Genomic DNA, 26,250 nt, shown 5'->3' with positions numbered 1-26,250 from the left:
TTGTGATAATTAAGACAGAGGCAGAACTAAAGTTTTTTCTTTGTTTACGAAACCCTTTTCTCAGATAGACTAATGAATTGCTTAACAATATTGAAAGGTGACTGCTTAAAAATATTTTTAAAAGAACATATTTTAAGCTCTTTGGAGAAAACAATTTACATATAATTTACATGCTAATTATAATAATGATTATTATATTTATTTTAAAGTATTCTATAATGCATGTGTAGTTTGATGTAGGGTTTTTCCTGAAGCTTAGATCCATGTTGGAAAGCTATGATTTATTCTTGCATTCAAGAAGTCTTTATTGAATCTACTATGTGCAAGATACTGTTCTAGAATATGTTAAGGTACCCCGTATTGCGAAGGGTCTAGCAGATGCTTTTATTTATCTTTTTATTGGGTGTGTATGTGCACACACACAATGTGAAATTGCTGACTTGATCTCTCTTTTTTAAAATTTTAATTTGCCAATTGCATAACTAAATTGACTGAAGCAACCAGCAGCCTTTACTGTTAAATAGTAATTCCAGGATCGGTGTCCGCGGAAGATTTTTTGTTGGCAGGACCATGTCAATCACGGAGCCTGAATTACTGTCACTCACTCATTACTAGGGGCTTTCCCACAATATCGTCTGACTCTTTCTAGAAAACTATTTAGCTATGCCACCCTTGATATCTCTCCTGCATCTCCTACACAAACAGCAGATTGAGTTACTAATTCCTGTGTAATCAAGAAAGGACTAAAACTCATAGGTGGCCTGTTGTTCTTTTCAAGCTACAGAGCAATTATGCACAGTCCCAGACACATTCTTGTGCCTTGTCCTCACTCTCTCTCCACCCCCCAAGAAACACACCCCACTATCCTCAATCTTTCTAACTGGGTTTCCCCTCAATTCTTGATTCCTTCCCTTAATCTCTGCTCTCTGTAGCTCCTCCATTTGGGGAAAAGTAAAGTTTCTACACACCAAGGACCAGCACTTCCAAGTCTATTGACAAATTCTAACAGCTGTCAGCTTTCCAGTTACCAAAAAAAAAAAAAAAAAATCTGCAAAATGTTAAAGAAAAGAAAACAATGGTTATGGCTATGTTTGTTGCTTAGTTGCTGTTCTGTGTGTTTCTTGTCTCGTTTTGGTTTTAACAGGGGGAGAAAGGTTTTCCCGGACCCCCTGGCTCTCCTGGCCAGAAGGGATTCCCAGGTCCTGAAGGCCTGCCTGGACCAGAGGGACCCAAGGTATGTCAGCCTGTAAGCTTGGAAAATCTTCAGTCCGCCTAACCTTGATGCCTACCCCAGGCTGCTGAGAACGTGGAGAGAATTCCACATCTTAGCCTATTGGTGGGTGCCACGGCAAATTCCCACTCTCCAATCTTACCTGGGCCCTCAGAAGGGCATCTTATTCCAAGATGATTCAAGTGATCGTTGTCTTCAAGTTTCCTACTCATCTTCCTTCCCCTCCCTGATCTACACAGTTTCTACACCTGGATCTGCCCCTACCTTCTTTTGTTCTCCAGGAAAGGATGAGTTCTTTTCGCCTTCCATTCAGGACCTATCCATCCACCTGTGCCTGGTCACTGTGGTTCCCTCTACAACCACGTTCCAAGAGGCGTCTCCCCTCTCGGACATTCCAACTTTCCTTTTGATGTTGGCTTTTCTTCTTCAGCCCTTAAAACATGCAAATGTCTCCCTATCTGAAGATAAAACTTCTTCTAGATCTTTCAGGTCCTGTAACCAAACGATTGCCATCCTCTCCCTGTCTTTCCTTTCTCTGTCAAGCTTCTTAAAAAAGCAGCTAACCCTGCCAGCTGTACATCATCTCCTATTCACTTCTCAGTAGCAATCACTTGCCTTCTGCCTGCGTTCCCCTGAAAACACTCCTGCAGAGATGGCCCATGACCTCCAGATGGCCAATGCCCATGGATACTTATGTGTCCTTATCGGACCTGAGTCCCTCTGCTTCGTTTCAGACTGTGTGGATCACTCTCTTCTCCTTGAAACACTTGTCTTTTGTTTCTAGAATCCTCCTTTCCCTGACTTTTTCCCCACCCTGCCCTTCTTCCCTGGGTTCCTCTTTCTCAGCTGGTCCCTTACACATCAAGTCTCCTAAGGTTCTTACCAGAGCCTACTGCCCTTCACACTCATTACACATTTTTATCCTAAAATCTGTGATACAACAAAGGGCTTTGTTTAAATGAATACCCTAGAGGATTTGCTAAAGACCTGCCTACCCTCTAGATTTGCTGATGGCTCTTTCCTGCTGTGGATGTGAGCTAGACTTCAGCCTGGGCTCTCACGCACTCACATGTTCCCTCCCCTGACCACTGGCCTCCAGCAAGCTGTGAACTAACTCATAAGTTATGAAAGGTAATTATAATTGATCCTTTTTAATTTTCATAAATAACATATAGAATATTGAAATGGTATTCAAATGCAATATTTAATGCAAATTTTCTCTGTGTCAGAACTTGGGCCATTTATTCCTGACCGTCTCTATTTACTCCTTACTGTGACTCCATAAATCGTCACTATGGTCACTCATAACTTAGCTCTCGTTATTATATCTATTTTTTGGATGAGGAAACCGACACTCAGAGCAGTTAAGAATTCGTCTTGGGTGACACAGCTAAGAAGTGACAAAAACAGAGTTCAAACCTGGTTTGATGTAATGCCAGGACCAAACTCCCGTAACCAAAGAAACTAACCCACACCCACGGTTTTCCAAGTAAAAATGCACACGCTTGTTGTTTTCCAGGAATTCTACCATTTTGTGTCGATCATATTCATGTATGTGTTCTGTTTCCCCATTTCCCCTTCTTCCGATCCTAATTTTGAAAAAGTCTTCCAGATTCTGGACATTCAGTGTCTGAACATTCTACTGCCTTCCTCCAGGGCGTGGCCTCAGATTTTCCTCCATTTCACTGGTAGAATGAATATGCCACTGCAAGCCTGGACTTAACATCAGCCTAATGTCAACTTCTGCCTTTTTCTTTCGTTCTCTGAACCCCACTCTGATGATTTCCTTAGCATTTCTTTAGAGAAGCCAGCAACAAGTTAAAATAATAATTGTAAACATACGGTGCTTACCATAGGCTACATGACGTGCAGGTGGTCCATAAAGTTAATCCAGAAAATCTGTGTGTCATGTTGTCATGGAGCTCATATATTAAACTATAGCTCATCGATGCAGCCACAAAAGATTATTTGATCCAAGGCAGACAATTAGAGGATATTAAAGCCTGACCTAAAAGATTTTTCAGGTTTATAAACCTCCTATCTTTGTTTTAAATATTTTCTGCATGAGAAAACTTACAATGGGGAAGTAAAATCTGCAAGTCACTCTTCTGCCTTCTGTATAACACACTAGCCTCCCGCAGAGGAGGGGAACACGGTCACGCCCAGGCATTCCACCTCAGTCAGGAAAGCCTGACTTACCAGAACATAGTGGAACTCTAAGGAATGATGAAAACAACTTTTGGACAATGGAACTTTCACACCAAGTGGCCTAGTTAAAATAATCTCCATTTAAGGTTATTATTCTCCAGGAATCACGGCCTCAAAACTGTACTCATTATGTGCCCGAAGCAAGTTTATCTCTGATTCAGGCCATCTCACTTTGCTATTTATTTATTGGTGCATGCCAGGCTCATTTTGTTAATAAAGAATTTCTCATGCATAGAAATATTGGATGCCATTCTTGTCCCCCATGGTAATTGTGTCATTTATCCTTATCAGAGCTCAGCAGCTGTCTGGCTAATGTGGGGCTTTTCCAGCAGCGCTTCTCAGACATGAATGTGAATGAGAGTCATCGTCTAATCTTGTTGAAATGTCGATTCTGAATCAATATCTGGGAGGTGGGGGAGACCTGAGAAACTGCATTTCTAACAAGCTAGCAGGTGATGCTAATGTTGCAGGCCCCTGGACCCTACATTGAGTAGCAGGAGTTTGAATGAATTTTTGTTCCTCCTGGTAAGAAACAAAATTTAACTGAGTAAGTTTGAAGATCTAATTCACTTTATTCAGTGATTCATAAATTGGGCAATATGCTGTCTAGCAAATAGAATGGAGCTCTGAGGAGCTATACAAAATGGAAGGCTTCTATAGACAGATGGGGGCCAAGAGTGGATTGTTGCAGACAAGGTTGCCTTCCTTTAGCAGATGAAAGGAGTCTGTCAGGCAGCTTACCTCACTAGTGCTGATGAAGACATTCCAGGTTGACTGGTTAAGACCACATTCCTGGAGAAGGTTGAAACTGTAATTGGGTTAGGTATTAAGACTTGGTTTGGTGACAAGGGTTAGCACAAGTGACTCCATTTTGGGCCTGTTGTATTATTTGGGGGTTTTTTTTTTAACAATTTTTTCTGATAAATACTTTAGCTCTAATGAAACAAGCAAGCAATTGCACCATGTTAACAATGAAATAATCACAAGAGCAAAACAGTTTGGTGTGTGAATAAAACTGGGACCTTTACCTTATGGGTTTCTCAGTGCCAAATAATTTTGACAATGTTTCCGTGTTGTTTTTTCATTTGGATCCAGGGTTCACCAGGCCTTCCAGGACTCACTGGTCCCAAAGGAGTCAGGGTTAGTAGTCCAACTCGTCCATCCTGCTTGTTTGATGAAAATTCTTCTTCTTTTAAAAAAAGAACTCTGCACTGCAAAAGTTATACAAATGTCACAAAGGAATGTGTTGTGTATGGTACACTTTTATAGATGAACTTCAACAGCAGGTCAAACTAATCTGTAATGGTAGAAGTCAAAATAGTGGGTACTGTGTTGGGGGTAGGTATTAACTGGCTCCGAAAGGTCATGAGGGAACCATCTGGGGTGGTGGAGATGTTCTGTGTCTGGATGGGTTGGTGGTAAAACCAATACATACATATGCACGTATGTAAACATCGGCCAAGTTCTTCGTGGACGATTGGAGCACTTTACCATAATCCAGTTATAGCTTAAAAAATCTAAAAAAAAGACAAAAATAGTCTTATTCATCTCTTTTTTAAAGTGATATAAATGTAAGATTTACAACAGTTTGTCAAACCTTTTTGTGTTTTTCAAATAGTTTTCAGCCATTCCCAATTATAGTTGTAGGATGCAGTTATGGAATGGTAAATAGTTTTGTGCTTATAGGTTGACCAGTTTTAAAGCGTTTTTCTTGTCACCCTTTTCTATGTCTTTAGGGAATAACTGGATTACCAGGATTTTCAGGTCCTCCTGGACTTCCAGTAAGTAATGGGAAAAATGTGTAACTAGAAAAATAAAAAGCCAGCTCATCTTAATAAAGACATTAAAGGAAAAGCACAAGGAAATGGGCACTGATACATTTGCTACACGATGAAAATGGCACAGTAGAATCGCCTAATATATTAGAGTGTGGATTGGTAGGACATACAAGTCACACTGTATTTCCTGAAATATAAGCAGAATAAGATGCAATGGGATGGGATGGGATGGGAATGAGATGGGGCAGAATGGGGCAGGATAGAACAGAATAACTCTGTGTAATAGCAAAGAATAATAAAATAATTACCTCTGTGTACATTTCCCTCGTCTTCCTTTCCTTTCTCCCAGCTTGAAACAGCATGTTAAGGGACTCCATTTTCCATAGAAAGGCCATGTGTTTCATCTAATATATCTGTATCTCACTTGATATTTTTTGGTTTTAATGAGCCTATTTTATTTGCTATAATTTTTATTTAAGTTATTACCTAAAATAACTTTGTGTACTACTTAACTATTCAAATAACCATCTATATTCAATAACTATCTTAACTAGCCCATCTTTTCCCTCACCTTGGGCTCCTCTCTGTTTCCCTGGTCCTGGGGCCTGGTGATTATGTCTCCTTTTTGAGACTCGTTCTGTTTTCAGGGCACCCCAGGCCATCCTGGACCTTATGGACTTGCTGGTTTGCCAGGATGCAATGGTTCTAAGGTATGTACTTCTCACGCAGGAGATGATTAGTCAATGTTTTCCTAAATGAATAAATCAAGGTGAAGTAGCAATGAAATGCGATAGGCTTTCCTTGAAACATCCTTCTAGCAAGAACCAATGGTCTGTGTCTTCAGGGCAGAAAGATGATGGTTTTCTTTCTTCTCATGCCTTGCTTTCTGATTGTCGGTGAAGGCAGTTCTCTCATGTTCTCCCACAGAAAGATAATTGGGGGCTCAACTGGCTATTTTCATCTAAGGTTGCGAGTGTACATAAATCAGAAACTAATGCTTGGAATGCAAAATGAGTCTTTGGAAAAGAGTGACTGAGCTTTCGATGTTCATTCATCTCCTTTCTTTCCTAACTATGCTCTCCTTTTCCCCAGAATGGTGGCCATGAAAGAACTAATTACTAAAGTTTCAAAGAAACAGCAATTAAAAAGTTCTTGGCACAATTAGACTTTTGCCATTTATGCACAATTTGAGAAACAGTAGAATCTAATCCTGTTTTCAATTAAGATAATGGTTTTCTGGCCTCAAGCCGCATGACCCAGTAGGCATAAGGAATTTGGGTTACTTTGTCTAGATTTACCACTGCAGGGTTGGAAGAGAGAAACAAGGAAAATCTCTCAATAGGCTGTTCTAGAACAACTGAAAAGAATGACGAGCTTTGTGTGTCTTCCAGGGTGAGCAAGGGTTTCCAGGACTTCCGGGGACACCAGGCTACCCAGGGATCCCGGTAGGTGCACATTTCTAACTCTCCATTAAAGACATAAAGTAGAAATACAAATAGTTTACTCCAGAATGGCCATATACTGAAATCTATCATGACTTTGGGGAAGTCTGGGGTGGCCGATAATAGACATTCAACCGATAGCTTGGGAATGAATGAATGAATGCATTATGAGTTCAGGTTTGCACTTTGAGGCTTTATTTTGTCTCTGAGACATCCAAGTGGAGATGGGTCATAGGCAGCTGGATTCACTCAGAAGAGAGGCCCGGCTGGTGTGACTCAAGGAGTGAAAAGGAGGAGGAAAGGGCCTTAGAACTGAGGCTTAGAGAGTTCCAGTATGTAATGTCTAGGTCAAGGAGGACAAGCCTTTAGAAGAGGAACGGCCCTGGAGGTAGAGAGAAAACCAGGAGGAGGGTATTCTGGAAGCCCAGGAAAGATACATTTCAGCAGAGTGGAGGGGCAGACAGCTGCCTAATGCGGCTGAGAAGTCCAGTAAGAACTGACATCTTGTCATTGATTTCAGCAGTGTCAAAGTCATTGCAGACCTTAGCAAGGGGTACTTCCATGATGGATAGAGGCAGGAGGTGGATGTGGGACTGAGGAATGAATGGGATAGGAACAAAATGGGAAGTTTGCAGATAACATGAAGGAAAGACAGGGTGATATTGGTGGTGGGGAGATTAAGGGGAGACTTGGTTGTTTGTTTAAATGAGAGAAATTTGAGCATGTTTGAAAGCCAGTGGGAAGTATGTGGTGGGGAGAGGAGGCAGATGGCAGAAAGAACAAAGAAGGGATGTTGGGTATTTGATTTGCCTCTAGTTGTTAACACACCTCTTCTTTTTCTAGGGTGCTGTCGGTTTGAAAGGAGAAAAGGTAAGTCATTTGTGCCATATTATTATTGAAAATCTCTAACTGTACATGCAAAAAGGACTTCTACTAAATAATGAGATATAAATAATTACAAATCAGGTTTCATAACTAATTCAGAAACCATAATAATTGGACACATTATTCCTACTTAACAACTTCTTCTAGCTCTTGTCCTAAGTATGTCTTAAGGAGTACAAGTATTGCATCACCCTTTAAGGAAAAAGAGACCAGGAGAAGAGAAATGACCTCATGCACAGGGCCCCACATTCTAGATCAGGAATTGCCACTAATTTGGTATTTTGGGAAATGGTTTATCATCCCTGTGCCTTTCTTCCTTCCACAGTAAATTGTCAATTTTAGGATATATAAAAATGCTTTAAATTCTTCAAAGTGGAATAACGAAATCATAATCCTAAACCACTTCCCTAAGTATATATCCTGGGAAGCTCTTTTATCCTTGAAACAGCATAACCTTGAATAAGCATTTAAAAGGGTTTTGAAAGTAGAACGTTGATTACGTATGACGAACGTCTTCGTTTTCAAGGGTGCTCCTGCTGAAGGGGGAGGGATAGAACTTGACCGGAAAGGTGACCCCGGGTTGCCAGGAACTCCAGGATTCCAGGTACAAGCGCTTCAGAGAATCCCCATCATTCTCAGTCTCTCTCTGTCTCTCCTCCCCGCTCCCTTCTCTCCTGTCTCTTTGTCTGTCTGTCTGTCTGTCTGTCTCTATCCTTCTCTCTTTATCTGTCTCTTTTTTCTCCTCTCTCTTTCTCTCTCTCTGTCTGTTTCTCTCCATTTCCTTTTTCTCCCCTCTCTTTCCCTCCTTCCTCTCCCCTATATCTTTCTTACTCTTTTAAGAACATTATTAATAGACATCATATTTCTTCTACTTACATATCTACTTCATTTCATTCTAACACATTCACCTTATTATAAGGAACTGCATGAAACTGATATAAAAAGATTATTTGTACGTATGTCTTTCCTCTCTTCTTCAATCTCAGTCGCCCAAGCTTTCCTAAATGAATAAAGAGGAGTCTTCAAGGAATTGTTGTGTTCCACTTAGCATTTCTTGAGATCCACGATAGGTTTGTATCATACAGTGAATACGATTTAAGGCTGTAATTTCAAAAAGAGCCCTACTGTAAAATTTGCATGATAGTAAATACCAGGGTTTTATTTAAATGCATCTTTCTCCTGTTGAGTAGTTTGCTTTCTGATCTATAGTATGTAGCCTGAGATTGATCCAGAATGGATACAAAGAAACAGCTATGTGGGGGGTTGTGTGTGCTTTACTTAGTGGTTCAAAAGGATCTTTTGTTAAACCTAAATCACAAGTACTCTCTTTAACCAGAAGTATTTTAACTTAGTTCAGAAGTACCCTCGGAAACTCCTGGGTAGAGACTGGTGTTTGCCTGAGTGAGTCAGAGCTGGAGTTAAAGTTGTTGCACTCCTCTGCGGCGAGCCGTGCCAACTGGGGGTGAGCTGCAAAAGTGCAGAACGGTGCGAGTAAGGGCCACTCTAGGCTTTTGAGAGAAGATGCAGAAGACAAGGCTCTTGGTTTATTGCTTAGGAAGCAATTAAGGGGCCAGATGCTGAAGGCAGGGGATCCAGTAAGAGGAGATAGTAGCAGCCTGGGACCTGGGTGTCTCCCTTCCGTGTGTGTTGACTGTTGGCTACATTGTGCTACAGCTGAAGATATACCAGGGGGACGTGCATTTATACAAGAAATATTTATTATGCGCCAGTGGCTATTCTAGGCTCTGGGGATACCACAGTGTACAAATCAGCCAAAAAATAGTTTTAAAAAAATTCTTGCTCTCATGGAGTTTACATTCTAGGAGGAGAAAATATAAAAAATAGAAATTAATAAGTGTATGCTCTGTTACACAGTAATAAATGCTGAGGAGAAAAATAATGCAGGGATGGGGGATAGGAAGTGCCTGGCTTTCAGCTTTAGATTGGATGGGTGGGGAAGGCTTTATGGAAGGGATGACATTTGAGTAAAGATTTTAAAAAAGGGAGAGGAGGGGCTGGCCTGGTGGCATAGTGGCATAGTGGTTAAGTCTGCACACTTTGCTTCAGCACCCGGGGCATGGACCTACACGGCTCATCAAGCCGTGCTGTGGCACCATCCCACATACAAAATAGAGGCAGATTGGCACAGATGTCAGCTCAGTGACAATCTTCCTCAAGCAAAAAAAAAAAAAAAAGGAAGGAGGAAGATTGGCAACTGATGTTAGCTCAGGGCCAATCTTCCTCACCAAAAAGAAAGAAAGAAACAGAGAGAGAGAGAGAGGGAAAGAAAGAGAGAAAGAAAGAAAGAGAGAAAAGGGAGAGGAAGTGAGTCATACAGATATGTGGGGAGAGAGGATTCTAGGCAGAGGTAGAGCATGCTTGGAAAAAAAAAAAAAAAGAGGGAGAGAGACAGGAGCAAAATTCCAAAAACAATTTAAAATTCTTCCAAAGTAAAGCAGCTGCTCTGGTCATTTTTCTGGAAACAGTACCTTCAGGATGGTCCAGGTAGTCTGTTACACATGGCATTTATTGGAACTAACTGCAGCCAGAAGTGGGAAACGTTAGGCTCTGTTTTTACTAAAATATTTTAATGCATTTAACTAATGGACATTGTTCTTCAGTGTGAAGTAAATTTAAACTGACTCTCATTCTTCTGTTCATTTAAAGGGTTTGCCAGGCCTTCCAGGTTTTCCCGGACCTGCTGGCCCACCTGGCCCTCCAGGATTCTTTGTGAGTATGAAGTCATCATTGCCGTACACGTGGTAAACTAATAAATTAATTATAGCTAAAGATTTTAAACAGTTTTCCAGGTTGGTGTGTTCCCTGCTGTAATTTTAACTTATTGATTTTCTAGGGCTTTCCAGGAATCATGGGACCTCCAGGACCTAAGGTAGATCACGGTTCATATGTCGTATCATAGTATCAGCCAAAACACCCTAACCAATCTCGAAGCCATGCCTGGTCTGATGGACACGTGGGTGGCGGCCGGGCACCTCTTGCGAACTCACAAGAATTCCCAACAGGGAAGGGAGCACAGCTGGCAGCTCTGCATCTCTTCCCTCTCTTTTCCCTACTTCAGTAACTTGATCCCTGATACAAACAGTCTTAATTCAATTATAAGGAGCTCCTTATCAGGAAAAGCACAAGGATTCCTGGTCCATAGGTTTCCCCTTTCTGATAATCCTACTGATCACCCAACCCTTTATATAAATTTTTGTACTGGCTGCTTCCCAAAATCAACCTAATCTAATGCTAGGAAATAAAAGATGACTATTCATGCACTCATTAAGCAGGGTCCTGCATGTCTTTCTATTAAAAAGGCCAGCTTGTGTTGAGGAGGAAAAAAACCTTTTTCCTCTGTCCTCTTAGGTTCAGTCACTGGACCCCGCAAACTAAACTGACAAAAGACAGTTTAACAGGAGAAAAAGGTTTATTTTATATGCATATGAAGGTGGTCATAGAAATGAAATGAAAACCCCAAAGAGGCGGTCAGGCCCAGAGGCTTGTAGCCCATTTTAACAAAGGGTGATAAATTTGTGGAGAAGCGATAAGACAAAGGAAAAAGGTTTTGACCTTCTAGGAGTGGCAAATTGTGGGAAGGCAAATACATGGGGGGAACTAATGGAAGATAAGAGTTATTCAGTAAGGTTTATTTACGCAGATTTAAGTGCATCTCCAGTAATAAGAGTTGTCCCTCTTCCTGGTCCAGGAGAGGGGAGGGGTAACAATTTCACAAAGGGAAATTTATGCCCTGCCTTTAGGTGGATGGGGGAGGGTAAAGAATATTTTCTGCATTTCCTGTTCCTGAGTTGCCTTCAGCTCAAAATAATCCTTATGCCAAAGTGGTGTATTTTGGGGTAGCATATTCTGATCCCCTTCACTAGTTTAAGAAAATGTTGAGCAAGGCTGAGCTCACCAGGAAATTAGTACTAAACACAGTATCTGTTACTTACTCTCAGGTGGCCTCTGTGTGCAGCATTCACATTTATTATTTCATTGATGTGTGTGCACACGGACGCACACACACACTACCCCCCCCCCCCCATGAGACGGATAGATCCAAGTTAAGTGGCTTGTCAATAGACAGTAAATGGCAGACCTGAGACTTAAAGTCTTTTGAATCCTCATCTTGAGCTTTTCTCAACAGCTTGTGGCCTAATGAGGGGGAAGATTTGCTCTCGAGAGCAAAGAGACACTGGTTGAAATGAGAGATTGGCCATCGTTAGTGAAGACAGACTAGTCACATTAGTCTTATCTCAAGTCACTAATTTGCTAGTGAAGTGAGGTAGCTTGAATTCTATTAGCATCTCTATTTCGAAATCCTGAAGTTTAGCTACCCATCTCTCTTATTTTTAAGATGAGAAAAGTAGGGCGTCATGAAGTTAAATAACCAGCCAGTGGAATCAAAACCACTGGTGGCTGAGCCAGAAAAACATCCTCTGAGCTGGGGTTCCTTTCTCCACCCCACACCACCTCATGTCATGACTTGCCATATTAAGTAAATCCCTTAAGCTTTCTGCACCTCAAGATCTCCACTTTTTTTTTTTTTTTTGGTGAAGAAGATTGGCCCTGAGCTAACATCTGTGGTAATCTTCCTCTTTTTGCTTGAGGAAGACTGTTGCTGAGCTAACATCTGTGCCAATCTTACTCCATTCTTTGTATGTGAGGTGCCGCCACAGCATGGCTTGTTAAGCAGTGTGTAGGTCCACACCCAGGATCTGAACCACAAGCCCTGGGCCACCAAAGTGGAATGTGCAAACTTAACCACTACACCACCGGGCCAGCCCCATAAGATCTCCACCTTTAAAAGAAGCAAATTGCCACTCTACTCCAAAAAAACAGCTAAAATAACTGTTATAATTTTAACACTAAAATCAAAATATAAGTGTTCAGATACAAATATTGGAAGTTTAATGTGTTTAAATTATTTATTCATGTTCATTTTTTTTTAAATAATTTAGTTTTGTGTTTTCTTACAGGGCCACATGGGCGACAATGTGATAGGACAAAAAGGAGAACGGGTAACTTAAACACCATTGTTTATTTGTGGGCAAGATATTTTCAGTTCCCTATCAATCAGCCTGTACATTTCATTCGCTAAGTCACTGCGAAATGAAGGCATTTGCTGTGTCTCAAGCTTTCATTTGCTCAATCTTCTTACAAGAGAACGAAAGGGGAAAGATAGACCTGTCAAATATACTAACGCTGCTGTTGTTTAGTTTTTCATTTCTGAGTGTATTTGTCTTTAGGGTGTGAAAGGATTAACAGGACCCCCCGGACCACCAGGAACAGTAATTGTGACGCTCACCGGCCCGGATAACAGAACGGTAACTCTAAGAAATGCACATAAACCATTCTTCTCTTTTAAACTTATAATTAATTGGTTTTTAAAATTTTTTGCTTCCTATTCTTCCCAAAGCCCCCCAGTACATAGTCGTATATTGTAGTTGTAAGTCCTTCTGGTTGTGCTTGTTTTTAATAATAATTTGATTGAAATATAATTCACATACCATAAAATTCACTTGTTTACGGTACAATTCAATGGCTTTTAGTATATTCAGATTTGTGCAACCATTACCACATTCAATTTTAGAACATTTTCATCATCTCCACAAGAAACCTCTTAGCTATCACTCTCCAATATAATTAATTTTTAATGATAGAAGTTATCAAAACAAAACTAAGGAGTTAAAACAAAACATAGTGAAATCTGATATGACCAAAATAATAATTCACATTGAAGACTGGAAAAAATTGACCTGAGGAAAATAACTGAACTTTTCAGAGGTAATCAACAAAAATAAAATTAACAATGTCTAAAACTTTATTGGCTGAAAATTGATAGAAAAAATCTTATCTTGACAAAATCTAGATCTGGAAAATTTAACCCAAGGGAAAAACATTGAGTTGGAAGAAAATGATGCCCTCAAGAGAAGACTCACATTGCCAAAAATATAATCAATAAAATGTGATAAGGGTAAAAAACAAACCTGATTAATGAATCAAATCTTCATTGTAACATTTTCTAAGAAAATAATTGATCCCAAAGAAAATATCTTCAGTATATTAAAAATGAAAGTAAAATACATCAGAAATGATCTCGTTGTGCTTATAGAAAACTGATTCAGGAATCAAATTAGTTTAATATAGTTTGATCCAAAAGATAATTAAAAGATATAGTTGGTATATAGTTTCCGTGGGTTCACAGGTATCAAATTTGAAATATGAAAAATGATAAGGTTTACTGTGTTGCGTTATATGAGGTACGTAAGTAGTTTGTAAATCCAGTTTATTGAAAGATAGATGAACTTTCCAACTATAATCAGTAAAATCTTGTTTGATCTGTTTTTAATGACCTTAAATTGTTTTTGTGGCAGGACCTCAAGGGCGAGAAAGGGGACAAGGGAACCATGGGAAAATCCGGACCTCCTGGACCCTCAGTAGGTCACTCAGAGCCATGTTGTTCCCTTGAAACATAAAGTAGAACCTTAGTGCATATTTTGATGTATGACCTATGTTTAAAGCTTAATATTAGTTAAAGCACAATATTTTACTACAGAGGTCATGAATATACTAGAATTATTTTATGGCCACTTCTAGCTGAAATCCTCACATTGTTTTGCGTGCACCCAATGGCACCCATCTTATGATTTATCTTCAGCATCTGGTTTCTTAGCATCTGTTTTTAAATTAATACTCATAAATAAGCTTTCCCTCTTAGATGACCCATCATTTGAACATTTTTAAATATAGGAGAATAATCAGAAGGGGGAAAATTAATAAAAACCAATGTTAAGTCAAAAATCAATAATTCATAAAACTTGACCTAACTCTAATTAATACAGGGACCACCTGGAGAATCTTATGGATCTGAAAAAGGTGCTCCTGGAGAACCTGGTCCACAGGTATGTTTGGATATCCAATGTCTTGTGCAGCCTGTATTAGTCAGTACTCAAGACTCTGTAGGTTGCAAGGATAAAATGCCCAACTCAAACTAGCTTAGATTTTTAAAAAATTTTTTAAATATCTAGGGAGTGGAACCTATTTGTTCAACTATCTGAGAAATTCAAGGCTAAAACAGGCTTCAAGAACTTTAGAACCTGAAACAGTATGAGCAAGACTTTCTCTCCATTTCACTACTGCTTCTCTCTGTGTGTCAATCAGCCTCATTCTCTCCTTTGACAAATGATTCTCTTCCATGTTAGGGGGTGATGGGGAGAAAGCATGGGATGCAGCAGCAGACCACTTCAGGTTAATGTCATTTCAGGAGAGAGAATGTTCCATATATAAAATCCCAAAGACTTGCTCTGATTGGCAAGTCTCTTGCTCTGATCAGCTGGGTCTCACTCTGGAAAAGTCACTGTGGCCAGGAGGAAAAGGTATCATGGTTGGCCAGGCCAGTGGGGCGGGGAGCTTCTGTGACTGCAGTCCCATGAGAACCACACAGAGTGAGGCAGGGGAAGCTCCCCAAAGGAAATGGACCATGCTGTGATGAGAAGTGGGATGCTGGGAGGACAGAAGCAACAGGGACTCACTCTCCCGCCCAGCTCTATTTTGGAAAGATTTAAACACATGTATTGTTTTAAAACTCTAAAAATTACACATTGGAAAAGTAAATTTTTTTCTAAGAAAAAAATTCAACCAATATGATTTTTAATTCTATCATCAAGGGTAAATACTATCATAGTTCATCCAAAAGCCTTGTCTGTTTGGACAATGCAGTATAGCTTTATGCATATATTTAAATATAGGCACAACTGTAGTTTAGGGAATTCTCAACATTTCGAATAAATTAATTCATTGTTACCACCTCTCTTTGTAGATTTCCTTGTACACGTCTCTGCTCAGTGCTTCCTTGATTTTCCTTCCAAACTTGAACGGACAGCATCAACTCTAGTTTAAGATTAGCTCGTAATTCCCTCTCTTTCTTCCTTTGACTCTCCCTGATTTCCCATTCTGACTGCCTTCTGCCTTTCCTGGCAAGGGAAGGTCATCCATGTTCTGTTATTAATAGATTTTCCTTCTAACAAGTGGATGGGGAACCTCATTCAGAATTTCTTGCTTGAGATAAAAAGCAAATAATCATATCTTTTGTTTTCCATGTTTATCAAAATTATCCATATTTATTAAATTACATGTTTTTGTTTTATTTTCATTTTAGGGAAAACCAGGAAAAGAAGGTGCTCCTGGGTTCCCTGGCACTCAGGTGAAGACATGGTTTGGCCCATTGATGTCATGAAAATGTCAGTCCTGTTAGACGAAGAAGGATTTTTGAGAGTCACTACGTAGTTATAAACTAATAAAAAGCATATAGATTTTAAGAATTACATTTGGGAATCACAGTTTTACACTCTTACTGTGAAGAGAGGTCCACTGAGCACATTTTTTTTTCCAAAAAGGAGTTCAAACTGTTCTGCTTCCTACAAAAGAAATTGATGAGTGTGTCTCCTCACCCATTCTCTTTTCTCTTCTCTTTAGGGAGCCAAAGGCAACAGAGGCTTCCCTGGGTTAACTGGTGAAGACGGCATTAAGGTAAGCCTCTCCTTAACATCCTATCTTCAGCCTATCAATCAGTTGGGTTTTGCCCATGCTTTTCGTTCATGCCCTGGAACTAGGTAAAGTAATTGCAATCAGAGTTCATTAAAATACCTTAATGTATTTGTTAAGAATAAATGAGAGATGTGGCCACTTAAACACTTGAAGGGCAGTCTTGTGGAAAAGCTATTAAACTTGTTCTGTGTAGTAGACTGCCTGACTTAGGACCAGTGAGATTTCAGCTCCCCACAAGGAAGGAGTGGGAAAAGGCCTAAAATTGTAGGAAGTTTCAGGTCATTTGAAGTCAAACGCAGGTTGGACCCCATGAGTCTCAACCTGTGTCACGATACACTGAAAGGTCATCATCAATTAATTGTGAACTGTAATTCAAATCATTTGTTTCTGACAAATGTTACAGATATCTTCAAATAATGTTCATATGTAGTGTATGTGCAGATTCAAGGTTTATCCTATAATAATATCACTTCCTATAGAATTCTGAGTAGATAAGAAAGGGGGTTGGTTATGGTTGGGACACTGGGAATTGTGTACAACCCACAGCCTGGTTTTCCTTGCCTCTACTCTGGGTGGGAACATGGGAGTCTGCAATGATGTGAGCATCACTGGATGGTAGTGGCATGCAGCAAACCTGGAGAACCAGTGGAACAACAACCACTTCTTCAGGACCTTGTTGATAGGATCGTTGACCCAGATATGACCCTCCAGGAAAATAATTTAAAGCCAATGACCCTTTCACTTTAACTTGCTTTGTACATTACATTGAAATAACTCTACTTTTAGCACTGATTTATTATTTGTGCATTTTGCTTTTTAAGTATGCCAGATATGTACTCCTAATTTGCATCTGTCTTTCAACACAGGGGTGGAAAGGGGACATTGGCCCTCCAGGATTTCGTGGTCCAGTAAGTGTAATTAAAGACAATATCAGTGTCATGTTTGATCAAGTCCTTCAAAGTATCAAGGAAATTTTGAATCTAAGTCTTTCATTAAATGTTATGATGGAGATTATGGCATTTACCTTTTTATCAAACCGGGGAAAAGATAGCTGTTGTCATTATTTGTCCATTTCACAATGGACAAATGTTTCTATTTGGTCCTACTTGGTCTCTGGAATGCATTAGTAATGCCCATCCTGGGATGGGGAGAAGAAAACCTTTGTCTAATGAGACCTGGCCCAAGGTGATCCTGCGACCTCGAGGAGAGTGGGGGTGCTGCAGTGGAGGATAGCTGGGGCACCAGGGGCTGAGGGAGCCAGCTCCACCCCCTCCAGCAGGCCCAGTTATAACGACTCCTGCTCTTTCAGGCAGCAGAAACTCAACCATGGGTTTAGTGCAGAGCCAGCAACAACCAGTCCCTTCAGCCCAGCTCCATCGCAGCAGGCAGTCTCCCCTCTCGAGCCTGGATGTGGATGTGATGTCTCTCATCTCCTGACTGCAGGGTGGACACATTCTATACAGTGACTCTGGAGCTTAAGGAGATGAGTAAAAGGGACCCAGGCTCTGAGTTCTGGTATCCTTTCCTCTCCTGCCTCAAAAGATAGTGGTTCTCCCATTCAGGGTGCTGAGCAGGGCTGCAGTTCAACAGAAAGGTCCATGGTGGCAAAAGAGTAGGGGACGGGGGGGGGGGTCCCATTACAATGTATTTCTCAGACCTCTCAGCCTAAGTAAGTTAACTCAGTAACTAGAGGAGGGTCCCAGAAATCTGCATCTTTACACGACAAGCGAAGGATTTAGATGCAAGCAGTCCCAAAATGCTTTTAGGGAGTTGCCGGGAGGATGAAACGGGCTATTTTCTGAAAGCACTTAGCAGAGTGGCCAAGAGTCAGCAGGTGCACACAGGTCATTATAGATTTTATGATGGAGATTATTATGTTATTATATTACTCTGAATTTTTTGTGATTTTATATATATTGCTTAACCACAAAGCTCTTGTTATCTCGTCTTCAAATGTCAACAATGTAAATTGGCCCCATGCAGCATATGAAAAAAACAAGAGTTTATTTTTTAAAAAAGATTGGCACCACGAGCTAACATCTGTTGCCAATCTTCTTTTTCTTTTTCTTTCTCCCCAAAGCCCCCCAGTACATAGTTGTATATTCTAGTTGTAGGTCCTTCTAGTTGAGTTATGTGGGACACCACCTCAGCATGGCCTGATGAGCGGTGCCATGTCCATGCCCAGGAATTGAACCAGTGAAACCCTAGGCCACCAAATCGGAGTGTGTGAACTTAACCACTCGGCCACGGGGCCGGCCCCAAAAGAGTTGTTTTTAACTTTCATATTTCCATCTTCTTTCCTTCAAGATAAATGTACTGAATTCTGAGTGAAATCTACTTGCCAGTTGTTTCTTTCTTTTTTTTGAGGAAGATTAGCCCTGAGCTAACTGCTGCCAATCCTCCTCTTTTTGCTGAGGAAGACTGGCCCTGAGCTAACATCCATGCCCGTCTTCCTCTGCTTTATATGTGGGATGCCTACCACAGCATGGCTTACCAAGCAGTGCCATGTCCACACCTGGTATCCGAACCGGCAAACTCTGGGCTGCTGAAGCAGAATGTGCGCACTTAACTGCTGCGCCACCGGGCCAGCCCTGCCAGTTGATTTCTGAGCATCCCTAGCTTACTGTGTGTTTTCTTATGCTCAATTCCATATAACTCTGCAGCTTCTAGTAACTTCACGGAAGTTCTGCTTAGGAAGTAGATGGTTAAGGAGATTAGCAGTAGGTCCACTGCGCATGTCAGAAACAATAGTCCTCGATTGTTGCAGGTCAATGGTGTCCTGAAATTTAAAGAAATAATCAGTAGAGTATTTTTTGATGTGTGGGTCCCAACATACTTTGAAATAAATTAGTCTATCAGGACAAGCATTGCTAAAAAGTAAAACAGAATAGAATAAAAAATATTAGAGTTGATCACATGTCATAACGGTAAGTCATTCTTTTGTGAACCTTTAATTTCTGTATACATATTCACACATACACAGATATGTACATGTATACATAAATATGAGTGTGAGAGCTGGGTCACATCATAATACATAAATGTATTTCTAATTTAAAACCCAGGAAATACATATCATGATACCAGAAAGGTCAACTGTTATCTTTAATTTTATCCATCCATATATACATGACTATCATATTCCAGCTAACACATAAACTATGGATTGAGGAAAATAAGGAAATAATCATTTTGGCCAAAAAGAAGAAACTGTAGTAATTGCATTTGGTGAGCTGTCCATAAACAGCTATTCTTTCTCTTTACTCATTTCTTTCTCCTTTAAGACAGAATATTACGATGCTTACCAGGAAAAGGGAGATGAAGGAATTCCAGGCCCACCAGGGCCCAAAGGAGCTCGTGGCCCACAGGGTGAGAATAAATTCCTTCCTAAAGCATTTGCTGATCATTTCCCTGTCTTTCTTTCAAGGTAATGTATAACGTGATTATAGACCCAGAATTTGCAGGGGGAGAAGGGAGGTCTCCTAATTTTCATGGGTAGGGGTATTTTTTGGTGTCTCTTAATTTTCATATTTTCATAAGAATATTTCATAGGTGATATACCATGGGAGGTAATTAAATTATCTTTATGTAGCAAAGCATGAAGTTCAAGTCTGGCAAGAATACATTAATATGTCTGGGGGGCAAGGGGAGGGAGGGAGTGTAAGAAACCCACAATCTCAGTGGGATTATAAAAGAGAAAATGGAGACCCTAAAAAGCTGTAATTTGAGCAAATCCACACAAATAGTGACAAGGAGGGACTGAAGCCTTGGTTTCCTGACTCCTGGAGCATGGATCTGTCCTTGGCACCATGAATTAAAATCATATTTATTTATATTCTACTGCTTTTGATAGGTTGAAAATGTCTAGGTCAACAACTGTCATCTCTGGCTACACATTAGAATTCCCAGGAACTTCTAAATAATGACCATGTCAAGGTTACATCCCTGTGTCCTTATTTAATTGTCTGGAGGAGGGCCCTGGACACTGGCAGATCATAAAAGCTCCCTAGATTATTCTAATGTGCAGCCAGGATTGAGAACCACTGAACCAGGCAAATTATTGATATAAACAGGATTTTAAAGAATTTTACTTAAAAGAGTAAAAGTTCTCAGTGTATTTAAATACATGGACAGATAAGTACAGGCATAGACATAGATTTTTAAAAATCTGATATGCTTACTATGAATCATTCATATGTCTCAAAGCATCAGAACCCCATGCAATGTCACATCCAGAAGCAATGTGAGATGGAACACTGGCCACCTGCAGGTCCTTGACCATTCCAGCTGTTTGATTTTCTTGTATCTGAACCATCCCAGGCAAGCGCCAGACACAGAACAGGCTCTTAGTAAATCTCTGCTGAAATATTTGAAAATGATAAGATAGTGTGATTCACTTTTGAGTATTAAACATCTAAAATTAGTTTCCTGTCTACAATTTGTCCAAATATGTGAAGTTTTCTAATACTTATCTACGTAAGAGTGGAGAAAAAGTCTAAAAAATATTTATCATTCATTATTATTATATTGTCATCCAAGATTTCAAAAATGAAGAGAAAGGAGTTATTTATATCTTCGTAAGCAATTAATCACTATCGTGTTTTCATAGGTCCCAGTGGTCCCCCTGGAGTTCCTGGAAGTCCCGGTATGTACATGTTTCTCGGGGTAGCAATAAAAATGCTATTAAAAGGAAAACACACTGCTCTCTAGTATGTTTGCATTGTTTACATAAGAGAAATGTTTCATTAATTGATATAAAAGTATTTCCGGCTTTAATTGTTAACTTTGTGACCTGCAGCGGAAAAGGAAGTGGAAGCTGACATAAAGTGATATAGAAATGCCCCTTTTTACTTCTCAGTGGTTTTAACTAAGTGTAAGATAGTAACATTGGAGTCTGAGCAAAAGGTTTGAAACTCAGAGGAGGCAGAGATAGAAAATAATTTTATGTTAATTAGGTTGGTTAAATGATAGTTTTCATAATGTATCACAAGTTGCATAAGGATACATAGATTACAGTTATACATAAAGTTTTAAGTTTTACAATATATTGTTTATGGACATATAGACAATTCCATAAAGTGTAAAAACATCCATGAGTCATTACCATGGTTGCCTCTTGAGAGAGGAAGAATAGGATCAAGGATGATTAATCAAAGATTAATCACAGTGGCCTCAGTCATAACCGTAAAGACTGTAATGTGTCATGTTGTAAAGGAAACAAAACTAAGAAAAAATGGCCAAGATTCGATAAGCCCTGCCATTGATTATATTTTTCTCTATACCATGTTGCATATTTAAACTATTTCATGATTTTTAAAGTGAATTGAAATTAAGCAGATTGCAGAACTATATGTATATTATAATATCATTGTTAAAAAATAGACAAATGGATTAATATTATGTGTACTTGCATATGCGTGGAAAAATATACACCAAACGTTAACAGTGGGTCTCTCTTGAAATTGGAATGATGCAAAAGTATATTTTATCGGTCTAGCCAAAGATTAAGGAAGACTTCCTTCCCCCTGCCAGGCCCCTAAGTAATGAACAGGCTCCTTTAGGAAGCCAGTGAGTGAAAATTACAAACGTCTAAAAGAGACGTCAATCAGAGAGATTTGCCTTTATGTCAAAACACTTATGCTCAATAATCAGAAATAATCAGCTATTACCCTCACTGGTTTCTTAGCCCTCTGGTGGTGAGGTCTCTCTTCTTAACAGTTAAACTGTTTGCAAGATGGAGATTCAAAACTGGCTCCCTTTTCACATCCTTGTCATCTTAGGAGGGACAGGTGAAAGGGGTTTTGTACCACCTGGCACAGCTTTTTTTGGTGAGGAAGATTGGCCCTGAGCTAACATCCATGCTCATCTTCCTCTATTTTGTATATGGGATGCCCCCACAGCATGGCTTGATGAGCAGTGTGTAGGTCCACACCTGGGATCTGAACCCCTTAACCCTGGGCCGAGGAAGCAGAGTGCACAAACTTAACCACTATGCCACTGCGCCAGCCCCTCACCATGCCCTTTTATAACTAACAATTGGCAGGAATAAAGTCCAAATACGATTTTCTCTCTTTTAAATAAAAAGACTGCAGTGCATCCCAAACTCTGTTTCAGTCCCTTGTAATAAATTACATAAATTATCTCATGGGAATGGAATGTTCCGAGCTAAACTGTGATAGTTTAACAAGGCCACAAAAGAAGGAAGATAATCACTTTTTATTTTATATGCTTTACATACCTATCACTTGTGCAACTTTTATAAATAAGAATACATCATTTTTTGCAATTGAAAAATAAATATATATTAATCAGGAAAAAATTTAAAAGACACTGAAATGATTATTTTCTCCAAGGGTCATCAAGGCCTGGCCTCAGAGGAGTGCCTGGATCACCAGGCATGAAAGGAAATAAAGGTGAACAAGGACCCCCAGGAAAGGATGCAGTGGGGCCACCTGGGTCCCCAGGTTGTCCTGGTTCACCAGGCCCTCCAGGGTCACCGGGACCTCCAGGACCACCAGGTAGAGATGCCTAATGGGGCCCCTCTGGTGTATACTGCCCAGTGACAGATGTGTGCAAATCAGGGACAATGGACCGTACTTGCAGCTGGGCCATCAGTCTGTGTGGATCTTAGGAATCATCCTTCCCATGGTGTTTCGTTTTATTAGCCATCTGTGAAAGCAACTCTGGTGGAATGACTACTTTGCAGGTGCAGCAAAGCTTTGGCCTGAGTTTCCACAGAGGGCAGAGTGGGAGGCAGGGACAAGGGGAGTGAAGCAAGGAGGGAGTGATGGTTATCCAGTTGGCCTAAGCCAAGTGCAGCTGCTTGTTCATCCCTGGAAATCATCTTCCAAGAAGCTGTATACCTTTGTCTCAGGATAATCTGTCCCAGGGGAGAAGGAGGCAAGAATTTATCCACATGCTCCTATTTCTCATGGGTCAAAGATGTGACTGCACGGGACTGGGCTGACCCCGCTCCACCACACACATTTCCAGGCTGTCTTTGCATGGCTCCCAGGGCATCCCATGCCTTGGCATCAGCAGGGAAGCCCCAGCGCGAGAGGCTAGAGCTGTGCGGCATGAGCAGGAGGCAAAGTGCTCCCAGATGCAGTGGGTCAGAGACCTCAGAGCTGCGGCCCAGAGGACTTGAAGTGGTACCTGGCGGTTCCGATGTGGGTGTCCTTTCCACTCCCTCCACCTACAGAGCCACTTAGCATTCTATGTTGGCTAATAGGTACATAGAACCTCATGACCATGTAAGTTACTCTCTGCATTTTAAAATACCTTTCCTAGCAGGTGTCTGGGAAATCTTGTGTTTTTTAATCAACCCTCCTAATAGCCTTAAGAATCTTCTAGGTATCAGAAATTTTTTTAAAGAAAGGTAGAGATATTTATTATTTATAGACAATATGATTATAAACGCCGAAAATTCAAAAGAATAATCTGGAAAACTCTTAATACAGTCATGCGTCACTTAACGACAGAGATACGTTCTGAAAAATGCATCATTAGGCGATTTTGTTGTCGTGCAAACATCACAGAGTGTACTTACACAGACCTAGATGGCATAGCCTACTACAGCCCTAGGCTACATGGTACTGATCTTATAGGACCACCATTGTATATGCGGTCCATCGTTGACCAAAATGTCACTATGTGGTGCATGACTCATTAAGATAATTCAGTTAATTGCCTGGTTATGCGAGCAAGATTAAAAAAAAATAAATAAAAGCTTTCTTTTAGGCCAACAATAAGTCAAGAAATTATCCCATTAATAAAAAGACATAATGTCCAAGAACAAATCTGTCAAGCTATGATGTGGACCTATGTTGAAAACAAACCAAACAAAACTCAACGGAAACTTTACATGGTGTCACAGATTTTAACAATTTCTAGTCCTCCAAGTCTTTTTCAAGATGTAGGTTTTGTATCCTTGTGTTATGGATGACAAGCCTGATGTGCAGAACTCACGTAAGCTCATGAATGCTAAAGTCGGGATCTGGACCAGGGGTACCTACAATAGAACTTCTCCCTCGCTGAAGATGCCATGCAACTTCTCCCTTTGAGACTGTCTTTGTTTCTTACCTTCTCTGCTCTAAGCAACACCTGCCTGTCCTTCCAGGTGCAGCTTCAAGTACAAGTCCTGCAGAAAGTTTTCACTGAGCCCACATCCTGTAACAATCAAGTTTATCCCGATCCCTGATCGTAGGATTTTTCACATTGCCTTGTCCTTGTCAGTTTCCCCTACAAGACTCAAAGCTCTTTGAGGTCAGGGACCATATCTTATTTACTGTTTTAAGCCCAGCATGTAGTATGGGGGCTGGAACACCGTAGGTACTCCAATATTTGTTGAGTTAAGTATGAAATGAGTATGAAAATGTATAAGTATATACAAATGTATACCAAATGTAAAATTATACATAGAAGTCTGCATTAGATATAAAAATGCCATCACATTTTACTGTTTTTTTCCCCTACATTTTTAAATTTAGTTGTTTCTTATTGAGGTATTATTTACATATGATATTATCTTAGCTTCAGGTGTACAACATAATGGTTCAATATTTGCATATATTGTGAAATGATCACCACAATTAGTCTAGTTAATATTAATCACCATATATAGTTACAGAATTTTTTTCTTGTGATGAGAACATTTAAGACCTGCTCTCTTAGCAACTTCCAAATATGCAATGCAGTATTATTAACTATAGTCATCATGCTGGATGTTACATCCATGACTTATTTATTTTATAACTGTAAGTAGATTTTACTGTTTACAAATAACTATCTATTCATCTTAAAGACACACAACACTGGATCACAAAATGGGCATTCTTTTCATAATCAAGCAGACATAATATAACACACACCACATTCCATCTAAATTAAATGTTTCCACTGTTACCTGTTGCTCTTAAAATTGGGGCAGCTATAGGTACTGTTTTTAAATATTTAGTTTCATCAGCACTGCCTTCAACCTATATTTGAAATGGCAAGACCAGAAATTAGATTATAGAACACGAGTCTGAGAGAATTAGCTATTCATTGTAATATTACAATAGCAGATTTTTGTGGAAGACTGGGAAGAGCTTTCTGGAAAAGCTGCTTTAAGAATGACGGACTCAATTGATGTGAACAAGCAAAGAGGAGAAAACAGATGATGTCCTGAGTCAGAATCCATTTTTTTCTGTCAGTATGTTAAGCATCTCCAATCTATCAGGAAAATACAATGTATCCAAGATACACAGAAGAATGAGATTTGACCCTTTCCCTAAAGATGTTAAAGGGATAGTCTTGGAATAATTGAAAACAATTGAATTAAGATAACAGGGGTTGATTATGTGATGAGAAATACCATAAAATGAGCTTTCAAAGAATCACCACATCAGTATAAAAAAAAAATCACATGCTTGTGATGTGAAAGGAAAAGTTGGTCAACATGCATCAGTCTTTTCAGTTGCAGATAATCTTCAAGACTCAGTTTCCAAAACAAACATGGTGGAAATGCATGCAAAATAATACATATTACTAAAACACTTGCCAATAGAAGAAAAAACACTTAGAGAAATGAAAAACTAGCTTTGGTGTTGTCTTTTTTTTGTAGGTGAAATCATTTTTCGCGAAGGTCCACCTGGAGATGGTGGGCTTCCAGGCCATGTAGGGTCTCCAGGAATCCCAGGAGTCTATGGGCCCAAAGGTTGGTTCAATCAATGGTGTTCTATTAGAATAAGTCATCTCATCATCATTATTATCACTGAATTTTTTTCCCCTGAGACAACACTGATCCCAAATATCAGACAGTCAGGTATGGCTTCTTTTCCAAAAGAATTACCTAAAAGTATTCATTTATCTCTAAATCAATCAGTTATTTAACACTCATGCAATAAATCATTGGCTCTTCCTAGAAGATGAGTTTTATCCTGCACTCAAAGAGATAAATGCTTAAATAGTAGATGTTTTATACTAGATTCTTGGGATTTCCTCTCTAAGAAGACCAAGAAGCTCAGATGGATAAATTAAGCAGTTATAATAGATGATTTTTTTAAATTAATATGTACAGTGTCCTAGATTATTTTCGCTACATGAAAAAAATTTTAAATGTAACAAATGATTATGTAGTTGGAAAATATTTGTCCTTTCTGAGGACTCAGTGTGG

At 39.8% G+C, this 26,250-nt stretch overlaps 1 protein-coding gene across 2 annotated transcripts in view; it reads left to right on the top strand.

Annotated features, from left to right (window-relative positions):
- COL4A3 (collagen type IV alpha 3 chain) overlaps window positions 1-26,250 on the top strand; it is a 129,538-nt gene that overhangs the window by 61,319 nt on the left and 41,969 nt on the right. For both annotated transcript variants that reach the window (XM_046644948.1, XM_046644947.1), the window contains exons 3-22: window positions 1,145-1,234; window positions 4,535-4,579; window positions 5,176-5,220; window positions 5,865-5,927; window positions 6,609-6,662; window positions 7,503-7,529; window positions 8,071-8,148; window positions 10,212-10,274; window positions 10,399-10,434; window positions 12,524-12,565; window positions 12,794-12,871; window positions 13,922-13,984; window positions 14,390-14,449; window positions 15,706-15,750; window positions 16,023-16,076; window positions 16,961-17,002; window positions 19,379-19,463; window positions 20,704-20,739; window positions 22,448-22,612; window positions 25,699-25,791. In XM_046644948.1, coding sequence (XP_046500904.1) covers window positions 1,145-1,234; window positions 4,535-4,579; window positions 5,176-5,220; window positions 5,865-5,927; window positions 6,609-6,662; window positions 7,503-7,529; window positions 8,071-8,148; window positions 10,212-10,274; window positions 10,399-10,434; window positions 12,524-12,565; window positions 12,794-12,871; window positions 13,922-13,984; window positions 14,390-14,449; window positions 15,706-15,750; window positions 16,023-16,076; window positions 16,961-17,002; window positions 19,379-19,463; window positions 20,704-20,739; window positions 22,448-22,612; window positions 25,699-25,791 — 1,264 coding nt within the window. The remainder of the gene's footprint in view (window positions 1-1,144; window positions 1,235-4,534; window positions 4,580-5,175; window positions 5,221-5,864; window positions 5,928-6,608; window positions 6,663-7,502; window positions 7,530-8,070; window positions 8,149-10,211; window positions 10,275-10,398; window positions 10,435-12,523; window positions 12,566-12,793; window positions 12,872-13,921; window positions 13,985-14,389; window positions 14,450-15,705; window positions 15,751-16,022; window positions 16,077-16,960; window positions 17,003-19,378; window positions 19,464-20,703; window positions 20,740-22,447; window positions 22,613-25,698; window positions 25,792-26,250) is intronic.

Source organism: Equus quagga, chromosome 17 (assembly GCF_021613505.1).
Source record: "Equus quagga isolate Etosha38 chromosome 17, UCLA_HA_Equagga_1.0, whole genome shotgun sequence".
Classification (NCBI taxonomy): domain Eukaryota; kingdom Metazoa; phylum Chordata; class Mammalia; order Perissodactyla; family Equidae; genus Equus; species Equus quagga.
Note: the sequence above shows the minus strand (reverse complement) of the source record. Positions and strands in the feature narration are given on the sequence as shown.